Source organism: Rhinolophus sinicus, chromosome 14, assembly GCF_057876585.1.
Source record: "Rhinolophus sinicus isolate RSI-liver-muscle chromosome 14, RSI-T2T, whole genome shotgun sequence".
Taxonomy (NCBI): domain Eukaryota; kingdom Metazoa; phylum Chordata; class Mammalia; order Chiroptera; family Rhinolophidae; genus Rhinolophus; species Rhinolophus sinicus.
Window position 1 is genome coordinate 31,848,705 of NC_142514.1, and position 27,544 is coordinate 31,876,248.

The 27,544-nt window shown below is 39.7% G+C and overlaps 1 protein-coding gene across 5 annotated transcripts in view; it reads right to left on the reverse strand.

The window, feature by feature from the left end:
- Positions 1-27,544, reverse strand: part of ZSWIM5 (zinc finger SWIM-type containing 5) — a 145,151-nt gene that overhangs the window by 31,414 nt on the left and 86,193 nt on the right. For 4 of the 5 annotated variants that reach the window (XM_088791099.1, XM_074334626.2, XM_019716552.3 and 1 more), the window contains 4 exons: positions 15,566-15,714; positions 13,442-13,592; positions 6,604-6,783; positions 1,537-1,713 (listed from right to left, as the gene is read on the reverse strand). In XM_088791099.1, the coding sequence (XP_088647225.1) occupies positions 1,537-1,713; positions 6,604-6,783; positions 13,442-13,592; positions 15,566-15,714 (657 nt within the window). The remainder of the gene's footprint in view (positions 1-1,536; positions 1,714-6,603; positions 6,784-13,441; positions 13,593-15,565; positions 15,715-27,544) is intronic. The other variant, XM_074334625.2, reaches the window with a different exon arrangement.

The window sequence follows — 27,544 nt, forward strand, 5'->3', positions numbered from 1 at the left end:
GGTCATAAGGTAGTTCTATTTTTTATTTTTTGAGGAACCTCCATACTGGTTTTCATAGTGGTTTTACGAATTTACAGTCCCATCAATGTATTTTAAAGGCTTTTGATAAGTATTGCTGAAATACCTTCAAAAAGGCTGTAAGCATTTACACTCCTACCACTAGTATACGAGATTATTTATCTCCATGAAACCTCTCCCACACCAAAAACTCTTTATTTTTAAAATCCATGACCACTTGACAATCAAAAATGGGAATTCAGTGTTGTTTTGATTTTCATTTGTTATTTATGCAGTGTATGTTTTTTCATAAGCTTGCTAAATTTACATTTTAGAAGTGTCGGACCAGAGAAGAGGAAAGATGATCAAAGGGAACTTCAGGTAGTGACCCAGAGTGAGTTTGGCCAAGGCTTTTAAGAGAATGACAGGGACATATCCAGAATCAGCACGATCTTGAGAAAGACAAATATATGGGGTGAAAGACGGAGGTAGAGAGTTAGAAGCAGATAATAAAAATGTATATTATTATTGTAAGACTCAGAAAATGAATACTTTAAAAAAGAATGTCTATTTTGTAATGTCTATTTTGAAAATCTATTCCTGTAATAAAGGCAAGAGTAAAATGACAGAAGGCCAGAGGATGGTTTAAATTGACAATGGACCAGCTTTATTCTATTATGATGAAGGAAGAAAGGAAGCGTGGGAAGAAGACAGTTTGGTGACAAATGCAGATTGTGCCCTAGCTACTAGCACAGGGTAATTTAAGTTTCAAATGTAGTGTCTTTTTATTTTATTTTTGTTATTATTTTTTAAATGGCTGTCTGTAGGTTTACAATACACATTTTTTTTAAACATAAATTTTATTGGGGAATATTGGGGAACAGTGTGTTTCTCCAGGGCCCATCAGCTCCAAGTCCAGTCACCATTTTCAATCTTTGGTTGCAGGCAGCGCAGCCCATGTGGGAATTGAACCAGCAACCTTGTTGTTGAGAGCTCATGCTCTAACCAACTGAGCCATCCAGCCACCCCTCTGGAAGCTCAGTGGCAACTTGTTGTCTTCAATCTAGTTGTGGAGGGCGCAGCTCACTGGCCCATGTGGGAATCGAAACGGCAATCCTATTGTTCAGAGCTCGCGCTCTAACCAACTGAGTCATCTAGCTGCCCCTCAAATGTAGTATCTTTATAGCAAAACATAATTTCAGAGTAAATTATAAGGTTGCTCAGTAACTATTGACTAAGCTTGTGAACTGATGTCTAACAGTTTTGTTAGTACTCTTGGAAATTTGTTAACTCCTTTCCCTTCCCCAAATTGAAGAAACAGAATATAAATTCCTCTATTTGAGGTCACTGCACCTGAACTGAGTACAAACACAAAGGGCTCAGGCTTCACATAAATACTCAGGCCTGAGTCAAGGCCCCAAAAGATCTGTAAGAAGATTATTCAAATTGTTGTACTGCTGTTACCTATGTAGATGGCTCATCCCTGCCAGGAGGCGAGATTGGGTTCTGGAAGTCTTAGAGTAGAGGGAAGGAACTTACCAAGCCACAGTGGCTGGCCTTGGGAATTAAAGAGTAGTCTCTCACTTTCCCGCTGACAGGCAGGAGCTACATATTTATCGCTGCTAATTATTCGCTGTAGGTGGCTGTCTTGCCAATGCAATTCACGGCCCTCAATGGCTCTAGTAAACACTGTTCGTCTTGGTCTGGATAAGGTATCTGGGAAAACAAAGAAATGCAGCAGTTCAATGATGGGTAATCTGAACCTATAACTCCTGTCTTCTTCAGGATGGGAGGGTGGGCAGAAGAATAGTATGTGGTTAGTGACAGCAGTCACTCTGCCATCTGTCTGGGTGTTTGTTGTGTTACCTGCTTATTGGATAAGTTTCAGTGTGTGTGTGCCTCTAAGGAAAGAACTTTTTACAGAGATCTATAGCTGCTTTCTTACTTCTTACAGAAGAACAATTTCTCCTAGGATCCACAGTCACATGAAGAGAGGAGGAACAGTGGTGTCCCACTGCTCAATTATGAGGATACAAACTGCTTCTATAGAAGTCAGAGGAAGAGAGAAGTAGCTAGATAATTTCCCTGGTCAATCTATAACCTGTCTCATTTATAGCATGACCCTTATCAGAGTGAGGAGTTCCATGAAATTCATATTAAAAGCTGAAAAAGAGCTGAAGCTCTCTGTATTCTGGTATCTTTATCACACTGATATTTGCAGGCTTATACAGTCTTGTTCATCAATAAGAAAAATGATGCTGACAAAAGACTAATTAACTTGCCATGCCACCTCTCTTCAGGAAAAAGGCTGCAGGGAAACCAAAATTGCAGACAAAATAGGCTCAATTCTTAAGAGCAGTGTGTAGGGAGACCAAATGTAAGATACACTGTCTAAACTGTAGATGTAGTTTAGACTATAATTTCCTTAAACGTCATGGAAATGACGTTTAAGGAAATATAAAAAAACATAAAATGTTATTTAACTGACTCCCTGGCAAATAAAGGACAGTTAAAACTATTTGGGATCAAGAACTGAAGTACTATACAGATGTTTCCAGAAATGCCCAAATGAGGTGTGCATCTACTGAGCTTATGCAAAAAAACTGGGAGGGAAAGTCAGAAGATTCAGACTGAACATGAAAGAAATGAACATAGTCATCCACTACACAAAAGTCATTGGAATCTGGTCGTCTCTTCAGAATATGAAACACAGTGACCCTTCTACTGATTGCAGGCTAAGCTCCTCTCCTATTGAACTGAGAGTCCAGTGTGGGTTGGCTCAGCCCACAGTGGGGATTAGGCTCCCAATATGTTTTGTAATTCATTAAGTTAGCAAACAATGAGAGCCTGCTACATGGCAGGTGCTGAAAATATATAAAGTGTCTGCCTTCAGGAACCTTTATATTCAAATGGGGAGTGATAGTTAAATACATATATAATGTATCAGATATATCAGATAGTTATGAGTGCTATAGAAAAGACTAGAGCAGAAATAGGGAGAAAGGCAAACTGTTGTTGAGTGGGGATAAATGTTGGATTTGGAATGGTCTCTAATAAGGTAACATTTGAACAGAGACCTGGAGGAACTGAAGGACAAGACTTAGACATAACTAAGGGAAGACCATTCCAGAAAAAAGGAAGCCCAACTGCTAAGATCCTGAAGTGGGAACATATCTGGAGTGTTTGAGGGCAGCAACGAGGCCAGTGTACTTGGAATGGAATGAGCAAGCAGGGTAATCATGGGAGATGAGGTCAGAGAGATACTAGGGAGCCAGATCATAAGGGCCTTGTAGGCCATGAGTGAAAGATGACTTTGGCTTTCTGAGTAAGATGAAAAGCCACTGGAGGACTTTGAGCTGTTGAAGGTATATGGTGTGACTTGCATTTTACAAGGATAAGTGGCAGCAGTTTTGAGAATAGACTATGAGGTGAAAGGGCAGAAGCAGGAGGAGCAGTTAGGAGGCCACTGCAATAATTTGTGCAAGATGATAGTAACTTGGACAGAGTAATATGCAGTGAAGCTGATTAGAGTCGATGGATTCTGGATCTTTCTGAAAGTAAAGGCAATAGGATTTGCTCATGGATTAAATCTGGGGTGAGAGAGAAAGGGAAAAAGCAAAAATGGCTCCACAGTTTTTAAGACTTGCCATATATCGAAGGGAAGACTGAAGGAAGAGCAGGTTTGGCTGGGGCTTGAGGGGTAAGAAATCCTACTGAGATGCCCATTAATATCTAAGTGGAGATATTGAAAGGCAGTTGAACATACAAGTTTGGAATTGAGAGGAAAACTCCAGGCAGGAAGTATAAACTTGGGAGTTGTTAGTATATAGATGATTATTAAACAATGCAATCACCAATGGCATAAGTATATAAAGAGAAGTGGTTTGATGAATGAGCCCTGGGCACACTAGCATTTTAGGTTGGGAAGTGGGGAGGAGACAGTAAAAAAGAATGAGAAGAAGGACTAACGAAACAAGAGGAGAACTGAGAGAGTAGTGTCTTGGAAATAAGATAAAAAAAGAAGTTTCAAGGAGTGATCAACTGTGAAAAATACCACTTATAGGTCAAATAAGATTATGACTGACTCAACCAGTAGATTTAGCAATGGTTAGCATGAGTGACCAGTACAAGAGCTGTTTTAGTGGGCGGGGGGGAAACTTAACTGGAGTGAGTTCAAGGGAGAATTAGAGCAGAAGTAGGGATGGTAAATATATACTATTTTTTGAATTACTTTCCTTAAATCTATCACTTATTTTCACTACCTCAGCAAAACAAGGTGGTAGCCAGAGAGGCATGTGAGGCCACAAGGTTTTTTTCATTTTGTTTTGGGATGAGAGATAAAACAATGGCTTATATACTCACAGAAATAATCCATAAAAAATTGTGAGGCTCGAGAGAGAGAAGAGAATTCCTGGAGTGATACCCTGATAAAAGAGAAGGAATAGGATCTTGAGAATAAATGGAAGGCTTGAACTTAGATAGAAGAACAAACAAAAACAGTGGAAGCAGCACAGTAGGTGGGCAGAGATAGGCAGATGGTGTGATATAATTTTGGAAGTTCTCTTCTGATTACTTCTATTAATATACTCTCAGTGAATAGGAAGCAAGGCTATCAGCTGAAAGTGAGGAAGGAGAGGAATATATTAATAGAAAGTTTTAGGGAAAAGATGGCGGGAAATAGTAATTTAGAAGAAAGAAACAAGGCATAGACACAGTGGGGACTAGGGATAGACTAGGGAAATGCAGTGGATCCACTTGTGATTAGAGGTCATAAACTTAAAATAAGACCAGTTATCATGGTTGTGTTTCTGTTCATCATTTCTGCTGTGCAGTTGTGGCACCAAGTAATCTGAGAATTAGACTCAACTACCTACATTAAGGATTTGCTACATGAGAGTAACAAAGGCAAAGAAGGAGTTGAGTGTGTATGCAAGGGAATGATTACAATGACGCACTAAGGAATCTCACCTGGATGAGGAGGAAAATGGGCTATCAAGAGAATGAAAATACAGGATCAAAATTCCTAGTGGGTCAAAGAATTACTGGAATTGGGATACTAAAGAAAATAAGCTCGTAAAGACAGGTGGTGGTAATTAGAGCTGCTTTAAATTGAGATTACGAAGAAAGTCATTGGTAATGACAAGGTTTAGGGTAGGACGTTGGGATTATATGGCTAAGTTATGTTGGAAGATGAGACTATTAAAAAAGAGGAGGTCAAAGAACTGATAGGCTAGAATAGTGGAAGGATCATCGATGTGACTACTGAAATCATCAAGAATTATGACAGAAGTAGTGACAAAGAGTAGTGTTGTAAGCTAACAGCCAAAAATCCTTCAAGGAATTTGGGGGATTGACCGAGGTCTACAAATGACCCAAACTAGGAGGGTAGTAGACAGGATATTTTGATGGTGTAAACTTTAAAGCTGAGGGATATTTTAGGAAGGGTTGAAGGATAATGATGTAGAAATGGCAATGAAGAATAAGCAGGATGCCGACTTCTCCATCAGGTCCAATGGTAAGAGATGTGAGAGAGAAATCAGCCACAACTTGAGAAGACTGCAGAGGAAGTAACATACTCAAATGAGAACGAGTAACAATGAATAACTAATATATTATGACAAGGAAGATACTGTCAGACTGGAGGCATGTGTTTATATGCATTTGACTCTCTCTATGCCAATCCAAAGCCAATACAAAAAGATAGTTTCCTGTATTTTGGAGGTTAGATGAATGCCAGTATAGGGTAAGTTAAAGAAGTGGCAAAATTGCAGGCTTTTTATCTTTCATTACCTTAGTTGCCATAAATACACTGATAATCAATAATGGTACAGTAGGTGAATACCGAGCAAGAACAATGATTTAAAGGATTTCCTTTTTGAGATTAAATATATCAACAGATTTATCACCTAAAATAAAGGGACCACATTTAAAATCAATGTCTGAAAAAATTCCCTACCAATAAAGATTCCCAGTGGGCCAAAGAACAATCAGTCGCCAACATCAAATAGCCTGAGTTAATGAACTAAAACTGATGTGAATGCTGATGCCCAGTGATATCAGTAGGCCAGTGGGCTCAAAGTACAGAGGATACAGTATTACTGTACTGTATTTGTCTTAAAATGAGGCAAGAGTCCTGACCGTAACGTGGGAGCATGACCCCTTCTAGTTATATGCTTTATGAGCATTTGAGGAAAACAGGAAAGTAAGAAAGGCAATTTTCAGGACACTTTTTAAAGTTGTTTTCTGCAGGCCTTCAATCCTTCCCTTGAGATAGGTCTTCTAAGCTAAAACCAACTTCAAATGAGGCCAAAATCCATTAATCAGGAAGAACTTGAAGGGTAAAGAAGATTCATGCAGAGGGCTCAGGAATTTATGCTGGGCACTATCAGGACACTAGATGTGGAAAAGGACAGCATCCCCAATGTCAAAGAAAAACTTACCCTTATTTAAAGTTTGGTATTTCAACACAAGCAAGAAAACTGGCTTTTCTTACTTAGGATGACAATTCTGATAGCTAAAAGGTTGTCCAGCCACCTGTATTCCAGGGCTTTACCCTGGACATTTTGGAGTTATAGGCATAAAGACCCTAAAAGGTTATCTGCTCACCTGGGCTGTGATTGGTACTCTGAGGAAGTGCGTTGGTGATGTTGGGCAGCTCATGCCCATAGTTCCCATCCTCCAGAGGACAGACATCCAGGTCGCTCCACTTCTGCAGTTGCTGCAGCCAAGAGGATTTTTCTTCCAGTTTGCAATGAGGATTTAAAATGATGCATACCCATAAGGCCCCTGAAAAATAAAACAACCCATATTCTTCATAACTGTTCTTTGATGTATATGTGAGCCTTAATGTTTCAGCTTACTCTTTTCTTCCATTTTTAATTGGTAGGAAAGGTTCCCAAAACATCAGTGTTCCTCAGTATAAAAAACCAACTCTGCTAAAGTTTTCAGAACTGGCTTATTTTTCCTTCCCAAAGCTTCCTTAAAGCAGAGTAACTATCTTGATATCTGGATATGTGCCTATGATGATGAACAAGACAGATTAGGGCTTGAATTTGGAGCTTGAATCTAAAGTACAACAAACACTTATTGAGAGCTTTCCATGTTCAAGGCACTGTACTGGAGAATAAGACACTATTCCTACCCTTGAGGGGCTGTCTAGTGGGGGGAGACAGATAAATAAACAGAATGCCATTTGAATATAAGCGTCAAGATAAAGATATGTTCAGGGTATGAGAGCAGCATAGAGGAAGTGCAAGGACAGGGGTCAGAAGGGAGTTGTTCCAAAAGGGTTTCAATTTGGGGGTAGCTGGCTTTTCTAAGCTTGGATTTTCTAAGATTCAAATCCCTCAACTGTAAAACTGAGGTAATAGAAACACCTATGTTGTAGGAATATTGTGAAGATTAAATGAGATGACATTTGTAAAGGACCTAACATACTACTTGGCACACAGTAGAATTTTAGTATTTCGGTTTTCCAGAGAAAATGGTTTATTTGGACTCGGATTTTGATACTGCTGATCAACTGTGATGCCTTAAAACTATCACATTCTTGCATCTTTTCTGTCACTGCAGCAAAGTATCACATATTCCACATATATATTCCCAGTATCCAAAAACATATTTTCCAGCAACTTAAAAAAAAGTGTCAAAAACTCTAACCAAAAGTAGCTACTATGGAAGTTAAAAATTTACATAATTAGGGATCCAGACAAGATGGCAGAGCAGGTAAATGCTGTGCTTACCTCCCCTCGGGACCATGTCAAAATTACAACTAAACTAAGAACAACCATCATTGAGAATCACCTGAAGTCTAGCTGAATAGAAGTCCTACAACTAAAGACATACAGAAGAAGCCACCTCGAGACTGGTAGGAGGGGTGGAGACGTGGAACAGGCTGGTCCCACACCTGTGTGTGACCATTCAAAATCGGGAGAAATATCTCAGCTGCAGAAGTCCTCCAGGGAGGAGAGAGGGGTTCCATCCTCACACTAGGCTACCCAGCCCAGGGTTTCAGTGCTGAGGAGAGAAGTCCCCATAACTTCTGGCTATGAAAACCAGCAGACATTGTGGCTGAGTGAGAATAGGGAAGCTGCACTCCCAGACACTTCTCTTAAAGAGCTTTTGCATGGCTTTACTCACTGATGAACTCACTCACTCTGAGCTCCAGTGCTGGTGCAGCAGCTCGAAAAGCGCCAGGGACATATGGAGAGGAACTGAATTATCTGGCTGCAGGATGAGGGCTGGGGGCGGGGGGGTAGCTTTCCCCTGGACAGAGGAGCTGTCAGAAGCCTTTGTTTCTTTGTTGAGCCCTCCACCCACCTGGCATGCAGACACAAGCGGCCGCCATATCTGAATCTCCATCAACCTGGCTAACTCTGTTTGCCCTGATTTCCTGAGACCCTGTCCCACCCAACTTTTGGGCTCATCTAAGCCACTTCCAGTGGCTTTTTTGTATAAACAGCCTACCTTGGTTCATGTTGCAGACTTCCCTAAAATCTCTCAAAGGTTCACAAAACCCAAGCAAGCAGCATCTGGCTTCAGCATGTCCTGTACCTCTGGCTGAGCAGCCCTGAGCCTGGCACTAGCGAAAGCAGGTCTCGGTTCTCAGCTTGGCCTCTCGAGGCACCACCAAGCACAGTGTGAGTGGTGGCCATCTGCAGATTGCTTTGTGGCTCATGTCAGGTGGCCCTGGGAAGGGCACAGGGTGTGGCTGAATTTGGCCTACAGCAGGTCCCCTCCCAAGAGGCACGCCCAATGGCCAGCTTTGGACCAAGCCACAGCATCACCCAGCTGCCTCCAAGGATGACACACCAAAGGGCAGACTGAGCAGGCACCAAAGCCCTGCTAAAGCAAATCCTGCTCTGTAGGGTCAGCCCCTGCACAACAGCTCCTTCACTGTAGTCCTCACAACCAATCAGCCTGAGGCTCAATCCCTCTTACTGTTGTGTAAACAACCAAGACTCAACTACAATAGGAGAGCACACGCAACCCACACAAGGGACACACCTGGAATACCCAGCTCAGGTGACCAGGATGACTGTGCCATTGAGCCCCACAACTCACCTACTACATAAGGCCACTCTATCAAGACCAGAAGACATAGCAGCCCTACCTAATACATAGAAACAAACATAGGGAGGCAGCCAAAATGGGGAGACAAAAAAAAAAAAGTCTCAAATAAAAGAGTAGAACAAAGCTCCCGAAAAAGAACTAAACAAAATGGAGATAAGCAGTTCCAAACACTGGTTATAAGGATGCTCAATGATGTTAGGGGGAACGTCAACAAAGAGATAGGAAGCATAAAAATGGAGATAGAAAACAGAAAAAAGAACCAGTTAAAAATAAACAATAAAATAACTGAAATTAAATATACATTAGAATCAACAGTAGATTAGATGAAGCAGAAGATTAAATCAGCGACTTAGAAGATAAGGTAGCAAAAAACACCCAATCAGAACAGCAAAAAAAAAAAAGAAATCCCCCTCCTCCAAAATGAGGATAGCTTAAGGGGCCTCTGGGCAACATCAAGTGTAACAACATTCACATAATAGGGATAACACAAGGAGAAGAGGAGAGCAAGGAATTGAACACTTATTTGAGGAAATAATAATGGAAAACTTCCCTAACCTGGCAAAGGAAATAAACATACAAGCCCAGGAAGCGCAGAGTCTCAAATGAGATGAACCCAAAGAGGCCCACACCAAGACACATTATAATTAAAATGCCAAAAGTTAAAAACAAAGAGAAAAGTAGTTAGATATCTACAAGGGAGCTCCCATAAGACTCTCAACTGATTTCTCAACAGAAATTTTCCAGGCTAGGAGTGGCAGGAAATATTCAAAGTGATGAAAAGCATGGACTTACAACCAAGATTACCCTACCCAGCAAAGGTATCATTTAAAATAGAAGGATAGATAAAGAGCTCCCCAGACAAGAAAAAGCTAAAGGAGTTCATCAACACCAAACCAGAATTACAAGGAATCTTAGAGGGACTTCTTTAAGCCAAAAAAAATTTAAAAATAAAAAACAAAAAATATGAATAATAAAATGGCAATAACTACGTATCTATCAACAATTACTTTCAATGTAAATGGATTAAATGCTCCAATCAAAAGATAGGGTAGCTGAATGGATAAGAAAACAAAACCCTTACATATACTGCATACAAGAGACTCATCTCAGATCGAAAGACACAAACAGACTGAGAGTAAAAGGATTGGAACAAGATATTTCATGAAAACGGAAATGAGAAAAAGAAAAAAAGCTGGGGTAGCAACACTTATACTAGACAAAATAGACTTTAAAAGAAACACTATAACAAGAGACAAAGAAGGACCCAGTAATCCCACTTCTGAGTATTTATCTGAAGGAACCCAAAATGTTACTTCAAGGGGACATGTGCATCCATATGTTCATGGCAGCATTGTTTATAATGGCCAAGATGTGGAGGCAACCTGGGTGTCCTTCAATGGATGAGTGGCTAAAGACTACGTGGTGTATATATATACAATGGAATATTGCTTGGCCATGGAAGGGAATGGGTTCTTGCCATCTGCAGTGGCATGGATGAACCTGGATGGTATTGTGCTATGTGGAGTATGCCAGACAAAGACAGATGCAATGTGATTTCACTTATATGTGGTGTCTAAAGAACAAAACAAACAAATAAAACAGAAAAAACTCATAGATACAAAGAACATTTTGATGGTTGCCAGATGGAAGGGGGTTTCGGGGTGGGTGAAAAAGGGGAAGGGATTAAGAAGTACAAATTGGTTGTTATACATAGTATAACAAATTGGTTGTTATACATATACATAGTATGCAGCATTAGAGATAGTCAATAATATTGTAATAACTATGTAGTGTCAGATGGGTACTAGATTTATCGGGGTGATAGATGGGAGGAGAGTTGGGGGACAGGGTTAAAAAGGTTCTTACAAATCCTGCCTCGGCCCTCCCTAGGTAAGCAGGCCTTGTGACCAGCAAGGAACCCTCAGAGTACTTGGGAGAAGCATGAATGCACTGTGCTGTGGTGTCTAACCCCGTAAGACTTCCCTTAGTGCAGTGGTTTTCAAAATGTGGTCTCTGGAACAGCGACATCAACATCCCCTGGGAATTTGTTAGAAATGCAACAGATCAGGCCCCACTCCAACTTGCTGAATTGGAAATTTTGGGGATAGGACCCATTAATTTGTTTTAACAAGTACTCCAGGTGCTTTAGAGAAGTTTGAGAAACACTGTCTTTGCAGAACGCTGAGAATTTCTCGGAAGATTGATAAAGGAATTTCTCAGATATGAACGTAAGTATATGTTGAGTTTTAAAAGCACTGAGAGCCAGCTCTGCTTACTTTCCTCTCACCCACCTCTGCCCCAGAGACCAAGCCCAAGTCCACAGCACAATCCCATGATTGTCATAGAAATTACTTCAAGAGGTTCAGGCCTCACATGAAATAGACTCTGAAGAAGGCTAATTGCAAATTCTTCGGAAACATGCACTTTGGAAAACAAAGTGTGTAACAAGATAGAATTGAGGGAGATGTTGCAGAAGGATATTTGATTTGAAGTCAGACAGATTGGGGTTCCAGCATTAGAGCCACCATTTATTAGTGTCTGACTATGAACGAAATACTTAACTTTTGTGAGCTCAGTTTTCTATACTAAAAATATGGAGATGCCAGTGTCTTAACCTGGAAGGGAGTCGATGCTTATAATCCCTTCTGAGGAAAAAGTCTAGAAGCAGTTTCCAAGTTTCCATACATTGTGTCATGTGACCCTGGTCACAACTGGTTGTACCAGTAGCTATAGACTAATAGTGCCACATTCTTGTACTTCAGAAAGTGTGATTGTGTCAAGGCGGAGAAAGTTTTCTATAACTCTTTATTTTATTCTGTATCCAGAAGTAACCAGAGCTATCTGTTTCTTTGCAATAAACACACAATGACCTCATAGGGTTGTTGTGAGAATTAAATGAACAATGTGAGTACAATCTTTAACAGGGAGACTAGCACATAATAATAATGTAGCTATTCATTATTAATGTAAGTTCTAAAGCCATTAGTGCTCCAGGTGGTATCAAAAAGCCTCAGCAACCAAACCAAAACCGCACACTTACCACCCCCAAAGTAACCAAGTGCAGTCCCAGAGTCATTAAACCTTACCTCCCAAGGCTTTCTGCACTATAAAAGACTATAAAATATGTGCTTCAGGGGCTTAGGTCCAGAAGAACTCACTAAAATCCTAAGCTGCAGTTTTTTTCTTGTGCTATCTTGTATGAGTGGAAGGTTTGTTGTTGCTTTCTGGGATGGGGGAAGTACCAAGGAGAGCTGCATTAGAACTTTTAGAATACACCATATAGAACTTTTTCAGTATAACCCAAAAGTGAGGCCATGATTGGATGGTGAGTTTGGGGGAAGATTTGGACAACATGGAGAGGAACTGAGTGTTAGCACTACAAAACTGGCCTTGGAGCAGGGGAATGATAAAGAGAAATGATGACCAAAGAATGTGGCCTTGATAAGAAGAATGTACAACAGCGAGGCCATTTGGGAGGCCACAGTTCTAATTTAATCTCAAAGTCCCAAGGCTCTCAACAAGACCAGTGGTGATGGGAAATAAAAGTGAGAATGGGTACTAACTTGCATTTTGAAGATTGGGGAATCAAATGAAGTTGATGACTAGATGTAGGGCATAAAAGAAAAATGAGTGCTTGACAATAAGTTTTGTAGAGTAAGGAATGGTGGTGCCAATACCAGAGTCAGGGGAACTCTCACCCCGCCTTTTATTTATTTATTTATTTATTTATTTATTTATTTATTTATTTGTAGGAGGCCTGAGTTATCTTTAGATTTCTCAAGCTTAGTGTGACCAGGGGATTTTCAGTGAAATGGCCAAAGGGTAGCTGCTAATATGGGACTGGAAGTCAGATAAATGGAAAGAAGATGAAGCTGAGATCACCACAGAGGTAAGCTCTGAAACCATATTAAAAAAAAAGAAGTTCTCAAGGGAGTATAGAGAAAGAAGAAAAGAAGTCCAAGGCCCAAGTCTTGGAATCTGTCCTATGTCTAAGAGGTCTGCTTAGGAGTGAAAAAGAATAACCGTCCCAGGGAAAGCGAGGAAAAATAAGGCTGATAAGTATTTGGAGAGCCAGGCTAGTGCCATGCAACAGAAGCCATGGGAAGAGGTTTCTCTCAGTAAAGGCTTCTATGTGGTATCATCTGGAACAGAATGCTGATGTCAGTAACAAAGCACACTGCTGTGGAAGCAACACAGGTGAGTTCAGAATTACTCTGGGTGACCTCTGTAGAGTCGAAACCTTCCACCAGCTGCGCTAAAGTTCACTCAGCAAGATCTATGTAATGACTGATGGCAAGTGTTCACTAACACTGTTGCCAGGGAACAAGCTGGTAGGACAGACATAGCACTTCTCTGAGATATGGGGACTTACCTAGCTCATCCCAGAGCTGCCTGCACTTATCTGTCATGCTTGTTCCTTGTTGCCTCCAGAGTGTGAGTCGTGGGTCGGCCATAAACTGCTCAGTTATTAGCGTCAGCATCCTGGCTCCATTGGAATCTCTCATCCGCAGCATCTCTCGAACCTGACACAGAGGAGGGGCAAGGGATTGGTGACTGCACATCATAAAAAAGTAGGAGAAAGGAAAGGAAGAGGAGGAGAAAATGAAGTATCTAAACACAGCACTTCCAAAGAGCCAAAAAGAAGCAACTTGTCCTGTAAGCAACTGCTCTGCATGTACCAAGAAAGCTTGCTGTACACAATGAGATACTTCACACTCACTAGAATGGCTAGGATCAAAAAACCAGATAACAACAAGTGTTGGCAAGGACACAGAGAAATCAGAACCTTCATACACCATTGGTGGGAATGTAAAATGATGCAACCATTTTGGAAATCAGTCTGGCAGTTCCTAAAACAACTAAACATCAAGTTATCATTGTAGTACATATATACAATGGAGTATTACTCTGCCATAAAAAAGAATGAAATCTTACCATTTGCAACAACATGTATGGACCTAGAGGATATTATGCTAAGTGAAATAAGTCAGACTGAGAAAGACAAATACCATATGATTTCACTATATGTGGAATCTAAAGAACAGAATAAATTAACAAACAAAACAGAAAAAGACTCATAGATACAGAGAACAAACTGATAGTTGCTAGATCAGAGAGGGTTTGGGGGATGGGTGAGAAAGATGAAGAGATTAGGAAGTACAAATTGGTAGTTAAAAAATAGTCATGAGGATGTAAAATACAGTATGGAGAATATAGTCAATAATGTAAAAACTATGTATGGTGTCAGATGGGTACTAGACTTATCGGGGGAACCACTTCATATATTATATTATTATATAAATGCCTAACCACTGTGCTGCATGCTTGAAATTAATGTAATATTGAATGTCAACTATAATTAAATATATATATATATATATATATATATATATATATATATATAGTCATTGGATGTAAAGTACAGCATAGGGAATATATATAGTCAATGGTATTGGAATAGCTATGTACGGTGTCAGATAGGTAGTAGACTTGGTAAGGTTATTACTTCGTAAAGGGTGTAAATGTCTAATCATTATGTTGTTTTGTACACCTGAAACTAATAAAAAAATAGAGCTATCACATGACCCATCAATCTCCTACAGAAAAATGAAAACATATTCCACATAGAAACTTGTATAAGAAAGTTTATAGCAGCATTATTTATAATAGCCGAAAGGTGGAAACAATCCAAATGTCCATCAACAGACAAATGGATAAACAAAGTGTGGGATATCCATACAATGGACTATTATGTATGGATACCCCATAAAAAGGAATGAAGTACTGGTACATACTAAAACACGATGACCCTTGAAAATATTATGCTAAGTAAAAGAGGCCAGTCACAAAAGACTACATACTATTATATATGATTCCATTCTTATGAAAGTCCAGAATAGGGAAATCTATAGAGACAGAAAGTAGATTAGTGGTTGCTTAGGGCTGGCAGAGGGGGAAAGTGAGGGAATGGGAATGACAGCTAAAGGATATGGGGTTTCTTTTTAAGGTGAGGAAAATGTTCTCAAGTTGACTGTGGTGATGGCTGTACATATCTGAATATACTAAAAACCACTGAATTGTACATTTTAAAATGGGTGAATTATGGTATGTGAATTATATTTTACTAAATATGTTGAGGAAAAAAAAAAGAAGAAGAAGAAGCAGCAAGCCTGTTGTGAGAGCCCCCAGTACCAAAAATCTCTTCAAGACCTCACCGGGCAGCCTTGGATTCAAATCTTCATTACTAAAACTTCTCAGCGACGCTAACTCATTTAGACAATGGAGCAGAAGGAAGATAACTACCAAGGTGAGTTAGTACATCTGCCTGGATGCAACCTGCTCAGGTCTGCTCTGATCAGCCTCTTCCATTAGTTTTCAAGTATTTAGTACATCTAGATCAAGTGAGCTGGCTAGAACGCATGAAGCCAAAAGTGTGGTGAGCCCAGGTTACTTAAAAAAGTAAAACAAAACAAAATACAACCTTTTCCTATCTCACCTTGGCAAACATTGAATTGAGTTGCTTTCCAGATCCATAGTATCCACCCTGGGAGAGAAAGAGCTTCACTTGTTCTTTCACCTGTTCTTCATCCAAATGCCAACAGTTCTCATCATCAATGCTGGCCCCAGCTGTGGGGTCAGGGGCACCTGTGAGGAATGGGCACAGTGAAATGAATCCCTTGAGTTCGTATGGTACACATTCTGCAGGAGGGCACTTTGTGAGTATATTCAAAAACATTTGCAGATGACATGATACTATATATACAGAAAACACTAAAGAATCCACCAAAATATTAATAGAATTAATAAAAGAATTCAGTAAAGTAGCAGGATACAAAATTAATATACAGAAATCTGTTACGTTCCTATACACTAATAATGATCACAGGAGAAATGAAGAAAACAATCCCATTTACAACTGCATCAAAAATAATGAAATATCTAGGAATAAATTTAACCAAGTTATAAAATACCTGTACTCTGACAACTGTTAGACAATGAAGAAAGAAATTGAAGAGGACACAAATAAATGGAAGGATATACTGTGGTCATGGATTGGAAGGATTAATATAATTAAAATGACCATACTACCCAAAGCAATCTCCAGATTCAATGCAATTCCATCAAAATACCAATGACATTCTTCTCAGAATTAGAACAAATAATCCTAAAATTTATATGGAACAACAAAAGATCACAAATCTCCAAAGCAATCTTGAGAAAGAAGTATAAAGTTGGAGGTATCATGCTCCCTGATTTCCAACTATACTACAAAGCTGTAATAATCAAAACAGTTTAGTACAGGCACTAAAATAGACACATAGTTCAGTGGAACAGAATAGAGAGCCTGGAAATAAACCCTTGCTTCTAGGGTCAACTAATCTACGACCAAGGAGGTAAGAATATACAATGGAGTAATGACCATCTCTTCAACAAGGGGTGTTGGGAAAACTGGATAGATACATGCAAAATAATGAAACTGGACCACTCTCTTACACCATATACAAAAATAAACTCAAAATGGACTAAAGACTTAAATTTAAGGCCTGAAACCATAAAACTGCTACAAGAAAATATAGGTAGTAAACTACGTGACATCAGTCTGAGTAATATCTTTTGGATAAGTCCCCTCGAGCAAGGGAAACAAAAGCAAAAATAAACAAATGGGACTTCATCAAACTAAAAAGCTTCTGCATAGTGAAGGAAACAATCAACAAAACAAAAAGACGACCTACTAAATGGGAAAATATATCCACAAATGATAATAACATAAGGGGTTGGTATCCAAAATATATAAGAAACTCATACAACTCAATAACTAAAAAATAAACTATCTGATCAAAAAATGGGCAGAGGACATGAAAAGACATTTCTCCAAAGAGACATACAGATGGCCAACAGACATATGAAAAGATGCTCAACATCACTAATCATCAGGGAAATGCAAAGCAAAACCACAATGAGATACCATCTCACACTAGTCAGAATGGCTATTATCAGGAAGTCAACAAATAATGTGTTGGCGAGGCTGTGGAGAAAACGGAACCCTCATGCACTGTTGGTGGGACTGCAAATTAATATAACCACTATGGAAAACAGTATGGAGATTCCTTAAAAAACTAAAACTAGATCTACCGTATGACCAAGCAATTCTATCACTGGGTGTTTAGCCGAAGAAAATTAAAATACTAATTTGAAAAGATATATGCACTCCTATGTATATCGTAGCATTATTTACAATAGCCAAGATATGAAAGCAACCTAGAAATCCATCAGTTGATGAATGGATAAGATGGGGTGTACACACACACACACACACACACACACACACACACACACACTGGAATACGCATATTACGCAGCAGTAAAAAAAGAATGAAATCTTGCGATTTGAGACAACATGGATGGACCTACAGGGTATTATGCTAAGTGAAATAAGTCAGACAGAGGACAAATACTGCATGGTTTCACTTACATGTGAAATCTAAAAACAAACAAAACAAAATGAAAAACAGACTCATAGAGACGAGAGGGATGGTTGCCAGAGTGGAGGGGGTGGGTAGATGGGTCCAAAAGGTGAAGAGGAATATAGTTAATAATATTGTGATAAGTTTGCACAGTGACAGATGATTACTGGAATTAGTGGGGTGATCAAATTGTAAGGTATAAAAAATGTCAAACCACTATATTGTACACCTGAAACTAACATAACTAATATAATATTATATATCAACTATACCTAAATTTAAAAAATTAAAAAACAGACAGCATTTGAATTTTTGCTCCCTAGCATATGTCATCAGTTGGGCTCAAATAAACTCATAAAAATTCTCAAAAAATTAACAAAACAAAACAAAACCCAAAAAGGTATTCTGCCTTAATCCGGGCTTTGTCAACTGTGTAGTCCAAAATAAATGTAAAAGATCTAATACTAGTTTCATATTCACTTAAATTTCAGTTGTATCCTCTTCCAAGATCAACATATACCATCCTAGTGGGGAAAAAGCCTGGAAGGAAATACACAAACATGGAAACAGTGATTTTTTTCCTTAGGAAGGTGATATTAATGCTTTTCTTCTTTCTACCTTTCAATGAAGTTCAAATAAGCCTTAAGGTACACATATTATTTTAAAATAAAAAGTACTTTCTCAGAAAATAAAAATTCTGTTCTTAAGGTTCACTATAAAATTGTAGCTTCTCAAGTGAAGTCAACACTTATAAATTCTAGAAACTTGCCCCCCAAAGCACAGACAGAGATGCATACAGGGTGATATAATTTTATAAATTTATACTCAAAATATCTTTCATTATCTCGGTTCACCTCAATGTCACCATTTAAAACACAGTTTTAGTTATTCACACATCCCTTTTTCCTAGCAGCCTGTCAGCTCCTTGCTCACAGTTGAATTCCAAGTTGAATCCATGGTTAAAATCACCTATAGCCCAGGGCTGGTAATGTGACAGACACCCAGCAAATGTTTGTAGAATGAAAACTGAATCTTCTCTCGCTTTCTCAAAGACAGAGCTTCTCTTTGGCATATCCGAATTGCCAGCATCACTACTCATGCGCATTGGGGCCACTATCTAGTAAAATCAGGGTTACTTGAACACAAGCTCTGCGATACCAGGACAGTTGCTCTGATAACCGAGACAGCTACTAAGTGACTAATGGGTGGGTAGTGGGTACACTAGACAATGGGATGATTCATGCCCTGGGCGGGATGGAGCAGGACGGAGCGGGACAGAGTGCGGTTTCAGAATGGTATGCAATTTAAAACTTGTAAATGGTTCATTTCTGGAATTTTCAAATTAGTGTTTTCCGACTGCGGTTGACCATGGATGACTGCAATCGCAGAAGGTGGAACTGTTGATGAGGACTACTGTATCTACTACATCCTACTTTTCTTCAAATGTATTATTCTAAACATAGTAGTTCTGATCATATCACTCTCCTGCTCAAAAGTCATCCGTGATGATTCAGATTCTTACTAAATGAAGTCCAAATACCGTAGCTTGGTATTCAGGGCCCTCCGTGCTCAGGCCCGATCTTTCATTTCTAGCCCTGTCTTCCCTATACTCACGCTACGCTCCGGCTAGAAACTTAGTGTTCCCAGAAGTCGACATCATTTCCTTACGACTTTAGTTATGCTTTTCTCTTTACTTCCCTCCCTCTCTCCACAGCTGGTTCCTTCGCCAAAAACCCTTCTCATTGCCAATATTGTCTCAGCTCTTGAGTCAGGGCTACAGTGAGAAATGGAAACCATAAAATAAGTATACAGAGAGGCTAATGCTGCTAAGGGTCGTGTACTGCTTAGTTCATTTGGCAGGAGGGAGCCTCTTTTTTACTTCCCCACTGAATTAGCCATATACCCCATTGCCACCTGTCAAAATATGTCTATCTTATGCTCCTATGCATATAAAGAGAGTAACACTCTTCTGAGCACTTTATTATTACTTCTCTTAAACCTGTCGCATTTTGTTTTACATTGAAATTTGCATTTCTAATATATTTCCAACTAAATTGAAATTTTTTAAGAGTGGGGATTAATTTTTGTACCTCACAGTGCCTTGCTCATTATACCAGAGTTAATATTTATAGAATGAACAAATATATGTCTCATTACCATCTAGATTTAAGCTCCAGGTGGGCAAATAATATATCGTATGCTTCTTTTGTATCCTGACAGTGGCAAAGCAAAACAAATATACTCCTCCTTATCCTTAAATATTTGTTAATAACAACCATTCATAGAGTGCTTTCTACATGCCAGAGTCTAAGCACTTTTTATGTGTATACATATCCCCACTTGAATGTATGCTCCTTGAGGACTAAACTGTTTTGTTTGCTCGTATATTTGCAATGTGTAGAACTGTGCTTGGCACATAGTAGGTACTCAATGAATATCTGTTGAGTACATTTCAGTGAACTCTTGTAAAAACTCTATGAGGTGGTATTATTATTCTCATTTTAAAATGAAAAAAACGAAAGCTTCTACAGGTAAGTAATGTAACAGATGGAAAATATATGAGCCAGGATCTACATGTGGGTTTTTCTCGAAAGTCTGTGTTCTTTACTACAAGGCTATACTTTGGCCTCTAGCCTCCTATTTCTGTGATCCACCAGCTGGTTTCAGGCCCTTGAATGTAAGCTGGGTGGTGTGTGTGAAGACAGCCAAATCATTTTTTGGGGCCTATGCTACTACACAGAACACAGGCACACCTCGCTTTATTGCACTTTTGCTTTATTGTGCTTCACAGATATAGTGCTTTTTACAAATTGAAGGTTCGTGGCAACCCTGTGCCAAGCAAGTCTATCAGAGCCATCTTTCCAACATGCTCAGATGATGGTTAGCATTTCTTAGCAAAAAAGTATTTTTTTTAAATTAAGGTATGTACATTGGTTTTCTTAAGACATAATGCTATTATACACTTAATAGACTACAGTACAGTGTAAACATAACTTTTATATGCACTGGGAAACCAAAAGCTTCATGTGACTTTCTCTGTTGTGATGGTCTCTTTATTGCTGTGGTATGGACATGAACCTGAAATATCTCCAAGGTATACCTGTATCGGATTGGTCAGAATAATGCATCACTTGGAGAATAATAGAGTTCTCTCACTAGTGAGTGATTCTCAAATGTTAATACACTGAATTATCACTTGGGATTAATGTTAAAAATGCAGAAGACAGTCTCACCTCTAATGATTCTAGTTTTCAGTAGTGTTAGAGAGAGAGATAAAATGAGATAAACTAGCTATAAACCAAGGACGAGTCCTCTGAGAACCCTGTTGTTAAGCATAAGGACGAGGAAATAGCAGAACTGCTGTTCCAAAAGCAAGGAGCAGAGATTGTCTGAACACCAATTCTGACCCTTGGGTAGTTCAATTAGGAGATTCAACAGTAGGCGCAGGGCAAAGTCTACCAGGAGATCTGGCTCTAAGCAACTGGCTGGAAGTGTGCAATGACATCCCCTCTAAGGTTGTGAAAAGGTATGGAGAAAACTGGAGAATTTTCTGGGCCTCAGTGGTCGTAGTGGCAGCAGCTGTAAGAAAAATAAGGCAGGACGTCATAGGAATGGCGGCAGCGGGGCGCACTTTTTGGGTTCTCCGTCGGATCTTATCAGAAACGGGAAGCTTATAACCCATCAAAGGACTCTCTGCTCATCACGCAGAACAGCGAAGAGACTCGCGCAGGGATTTCTTGCAGGTGGGGAAAAATTGGGCGAGCAGGGAAAGAAGGAAAGGAGCGGAGCGGAGACACGCCGCACCTGCGGCGGCGGTGGGGACGCGGGTTGGAATCGCGGTCCACACCTGTGGCGGTAGAAATTCGGCCCCCACCCTTGGGTTGTGGAAATCTGCTCCGCACCTGTGCCTGTGAAATTCCAGCCCACACCCACGGCTACAGATACGCAGGTTATCCCAGGACGGAGGAGAGCCCGGAAGCCACGAGGTGGGCGTTTTGCCCTGCGTCCCACAGTGGACCTCTCCCGCTGCAGGGGCAGCATATCCAGCATTAACTTCAGCTAATAACCTCAGTTGGTCCTTGGGCCGGACAAGGAACACAGACTCCGTGCCTGGGCACCTTCCCCCGCTCTTCCGACCCTACCCCCGCCTTTCTAGAGACTTGATCTAGCCCCTGCACTAAGGAGCAACGGCAGATTACAGAGGCGCCTTGGAGCCCCGGCTCCGGGAAGACAGGCGGGCCCAGGGAGGAGGCTAGGAGCTGGGAATCTTCCGCCTCCAGCCACCACCTTTTCTGGCCTGCGGGAAGAGTGTTAAGACAGCGGGACTGGGAAAGAGAAGACCCCTCTTTCCATCCCCAGCCCCCACCCTTTCTGGCCTGCCTAGGGCGGGGCAATTACATCAGCGGAGGCACTCCCAGGGATCAGCAGTAAGTGGCAGATACAGCACTCAGCTTTCAGCAGCTGAGGAATTCCCTGCGGGCCACACACACACACACAGGGAAGAGGTGCCCTAAGACTCAGGAGAGCTGGACACAGGGCTGGTGGTGCTATTCTCGGTGTGCATATGTGCCGGCAAGGGCAGAAACTGCACTGACTTTGTAAAACCTACTGTCCAGACCCCTCAGCCCCACACATCTAAAGCTGCAGCCTCAGAGTCACTCTGGGCATCAGGTGACCGGCTCTACCTACACAATACGCAGGGGATTACTTGGTGGGCTTAAGCCACAACTGGCGCTGTCTTTTTTTTTTTTTTTCTGTTTTGATTTGTCTTTATATTTTTGACGTCTTTGCCTGTGTCGAGTGGGGATTCTGTGGTACAGCAGAGAACAACTTGGAGATTACTTGGTGGGCTTAAGCCACAACTGGCGCTGTGTTTTTTGTTTGTTTGTTTGTTTTTTGTTTGTTTGTTTGTTTTTTTGTTCTGTGTTGATTTGTCTTTATATTTTTGACATCTTTGCCTGTGTCGAGTGGGGATTCTGTGCTACAGCAGAGAACAACTTGGAGATTACTTGGTGGGCTTAAGCCACAACTGGCGCTGTGTTTTTTGTTTGTTTGTTTTTTGTTTGTTTGTTTTTTGTTTGTTTGTTTGTTTTTTGTTCTGTGTTGATTTGTCTTTATATTTTTGACATCTTTGCCTGTGTTGAGTGAGGACTCTGTGCTACAGCAGAGAACAACCTGGAGATTACTTGGTGGGCTTAAGCCACAACTGGCGCTGTGTTTTTTGTTTGTTTGTTTGTTTGTTTTTTGTTTGTTTGTTTTTTGTTTGTTTGTTTTTGTTCTGTTTTGATTTGTCTTTATATTTTTGACATCTTTGCCTGTGTCAAGTGGGGACTCTATGCTATAGCAGAGAACAACCTGGAGATTACTTGGTGGGCTTAAGCCACAACTGGTGCTGTGGTTTTTGTTTGTTTGTTTGTTTGTTTTTTGTTTGTTTGTTTGTTTGTTTTGTTCTGTTTTGATTTGTCTTTATATTTTTGACATCTTTGCCTGTGTCGAGTGGGGACTCTGTGCTATAGCAGAGAACAACCTGGAGATTACTTGGTGGGCTTAAGCCACAACTGGCGCTGTTTTTTGTTTGTTCTGTTTTGATTTGTCTTTATATTTCTGACATCTTTCCCTGTGTCGAGTGGGGGTTGTCGATTGTTTTTTTACATGTGAATGTATTTGACTTTTTCCTTGTTGTTATTGTTGTGCTTGGTGATTTGCTTTGTTCTGTAATTGCCCTACCAGTGCCCAGCTTAAGAGGCACAAGATTCAACATACCCAGCGGCCAACTCCAGACCAAGCCAGAGTACTACCGGGTTTGACCTACAAGTGACACACTCAGAGGGGATTCTTTACAGGCACATAGAGGCCAAAGGGCAAACCACATCTAAGCGGTCAATCCTCACGCAGCAGAATACCCTGCGTGGGCAAAGCCAAGTCTCACAACTAGTCAGCCTAGGAGTTAACTCCACCTACTCACAAGCGAAAAGCAATTAAGGATCTTCTTTAACAGGACAATATACACAACACAAGAGTCACTTTTAGAGCACACGCAGGGGAGAAGAACGAAGTAGTGCAAGTCAAATATAAAGGACATTTATTATATACTAATCCAGCAAGAACTAAGAACTCCAGGGCATCTACCTAATACATCGAAGCAAACACAGAGAGTCAGCCAGAATGAGGAAACAAAGAAACATATCCCAAATAAAAGAACAGAAGAAACCTTCAGAAATGGAACTAAATGAAGCAGAGGTAACCAAACTGTCAGAGACAGAGTTCAGAATACTGATGATAAGAATGTTTAAGGAACTTAGAGAGGACATCAAGAAGGATGTAGAAATCATAACGAACAACCAGTTAGAACTAAAGAACACAGTTACCGAAATAAAGAACTCACTTGAAGGAATTAACAGCAGGTTAGATGAAGCAGAGGATCGAATCAGCGACTTAGAAGACAAGTTAGCAGAGATCACCCAAACAGAACAACAGAAAGAAAAAAGAATAAAAAACAATGAAGATGGTTTAAGAGACCTATGGGATAACATCAAGCGCAACAACATGCGCATCATAGGAATACCAGAAGGTGAAGAGAAGAAACAAGGGATTGAGAACATATTTGAAGTAATAATGTCTGAAAACTTCCCTAACCTGATGAAGGAAACCAACATACAAGTCCAGGAAGTGCAGAGAGTTCCAACCAGGATAAACCCAAACAGGTCCACTCCAAGACACATTATAGCTAAAATGGCAAAGATTAAAGACAAAGAGAGAATCCTAAAAGCAGCAAGAGAAAGACAGAGGGTTACATACAAGGGAACTCCCATAAGACTATCAAATGACTTTTCTGCAGAAACATTGAAGGCCAGGAGGGAGTGGCAGGAGATACTCAAAGTGATGGAAAACAAAGGCCTACAACCTAGGTTGCTTTATCCAGCAAGGCTATCATTTAAAATTGACGGGGAGATAAAGAGCTTCCCAGAAAAGAATAAGCTAAAGGAATTCATTACCACCAGGCCAGCATTGCAAGAAATACTAAAAGGACTTCTGTAAATAGAAGAAAGACGAAAACAATTTATCCACAAATTTAAAAATGGCAATAACTATGTACTTATCAATAATCACTTTAAATGTAAATGGTTTAAATGCTCCAATCAAGAGACATAGGGTGGCTGAATGGATAAGGAAGCAAGACCCTTGTATATGCTGTATACAAGAGACTCACCTCAGATCAAAAGACACACACAGGCTAAAAGTGAAGGGTTGGAGTAAGATATTCCATGCAAATGGAAATGAGAAAAAAGCTGGAGTTGCAATACTTATCTCTGACAAAATAGACTTTAAAATGAAGAAAATATTAAAAGACAAAGATGGACACTATATAATAATAAAGGGATCAATTCGACAAGAGGATATAACCCTAGTAAACATCTATGCACCCAACATAGGAGCACCTAAATATATAAAACAGATATTGACTGACATAAAGATGGAGATCAACAGTAACACTATCATAGTAGGGGACTTCAACACACCTCTGACAACAAGGGACAGGTCTTCCAGACAGAAAATCAATACGGAAACAACAGCCTTAAATGACACATTGGACCACTTGGATTTAACCGATATTTTCAGAGCATTCCACCCCAATGCTGCAGAATACACGTTCTTCTCAAGCGCACATGGAACATTCTCCAAGATAGACCATATGTTAGGCCACAAAGCAAGTCTGGATAAATTTAAGAAAATTGAAATCATACCAATTGTCTTCTCTGACCACAGTGCTATGAAATTAGAAATGAACTACAGGAAAAAGACTGGAAGACACACAAATTCATGGAGGCTGAATAATATGTTACTAAATAATGAATGGGTCAAACAGGAGATCAAGGAAGAAATGAAAAGATATCTCGAGACAAACGAAAATGAAAATACAACGACCCAAAATCTATGGGATGCCGCGAAAGCAGTCCTAAGAGGGAAGTTCATAGCACTGCAGGCCTACCTAAAGAAATAAGAAACATCACTAATCAACAGTTTATCTTCACACTTAAGGGATCTGGAAAAAGAACAACAAAATAAGCCCAAAGGGAGTACAAGGAAGGAGATAATAAAGATCAGAGCGGAAATAAATGAAATAGAAACCAGAAAAACAATACAAAAGATCAATGAATCCAAGAGTTGGTTCTTAGAGAAGATAAACAAAATTGACAAACCTTTAGCCAGACTCATTAAAAAAAAGAGAGAGAGGACCCAAATTAATAAAATCAGTAATGAAAGAGGAGAAGTGACAACAGACACCGCAGAGATACAAAAAATCCTAAGAAATTACTATGAGCAACTGTATGCCAACAAATTTGACAACCTGGAAGAAATGGACAATTTCCTAGATGCATACAACCTCCCAAGGCTAACTCAAGAGGAGACAGAAAACCTGAATAGACTGATTACCACCAAGGAAATTGAATCAGTAATCAACAATCTCCCAACAAACAAAAGCCCTGGACCAGATGGCTTTACAGGTGAATTTTACAGAACGTTCCAAAAAGAATTGTCACCTATTCTCCTCAAACTCTTCCAAAAAATCCAGAGGGAGGGAAGACTCCCAAACACTTTTTACGAAGCCACTATCACCCTGATCCCAAAATCAGACAAAGACACCACAAAAAAAGAAAACTACAGGCCGATATCGCTAATGAACATAGATGCAAAAATCCTCAACAAAATACTAGCAAACAGAATTCAGCAATATATTAAAAAGATTATACACCATGATCAAGTGGGATTCATCCCTGGTATGCAAGGGTGGTTCAACATCCGCAAATCAATTAATGTGATACACCACATTAACAAAATGAAAAATAAAAATCATATGATCATATCAATTGACGCAGAAAAAGCATTTGATAAAATTCAGCAGCCATTCATGATAAAAACCCTTAAGAAAGTGGGAATAGAGGGATCATATCTCAACATAATAAAGGCCATATATGATAGACCCACAGCTAACATCATACTCAATGGGGAAAAACTAAAACCATTCCCCTTAAAATCAGGAACAAGGCAAGGCTGCCCACTTTCTCCACTTCTATTCAACATAGTGCTGGAAGTTCTAGCCACAGCAATCAGACAAGAAAAAGAAATAAAAGGCATCCAAATCGGTAAGGAGGAAGTAAAACTGTCATTATATGCAGATGATATGATACTATATTTAGAGAACCCTAAAGACTCCACCAAGAAACTATTAGAGCTGATAGATGAATTTAGTAAAGTAGCAGGATACAAAATTAATATTCAGAAATCAGTTGCATTTGTATATACCAATAATAAAACATCAGAAGGAGAAATTAAAAAAGCAATTCCATTTACAATTGCTCCAAAGACTATAAAATACCTGGGAATAAATTTAACCAAAGAAGTAAAAGATCTGTACTCAGAAAATTATAAGACACTGAAGAAAGAAATGAAAGAAGATACAAATAGATGGAAACACATACCATGTTCATGGATAGGAAGAATTAATATAGTTAAAATGTCCATACTGCCTAAGGCAATATATATATTCAACGCAATTCCTATCAAACTACCAACGACATTTTTCACAGAAATAGAACATATAATCCTAAAATTTATATGGGATAACAAAAGACCCCGGATATCTTCAACAATCTTGAGAAATAAGAACAAAGTGGGAGGTATAACAATACCTGACTTCAAATTATACTACAAGGCTACAGTAATCAAAACAGCATGGTACTGGCATAAAAACAGACCCATAGATCAATGGAACAGAATAGAGAGTCCAGAAATAAATCCATGCCTATATGGCCACTTAATCTATGACAATGGAAGCAAGAATGTACGGTGGGGTAAAGACAGTCTATTCAATAAATGGTGCTGGGAAACTTGGACAGACACATGCAAAAAGATGAAGCTGGATCACCTCCTTACACCACATACAAAAATAAATTCAAAATGGCTTAAAGATTTAAATGTAAGATCTGAAACCATAAAATTCCTAGAAG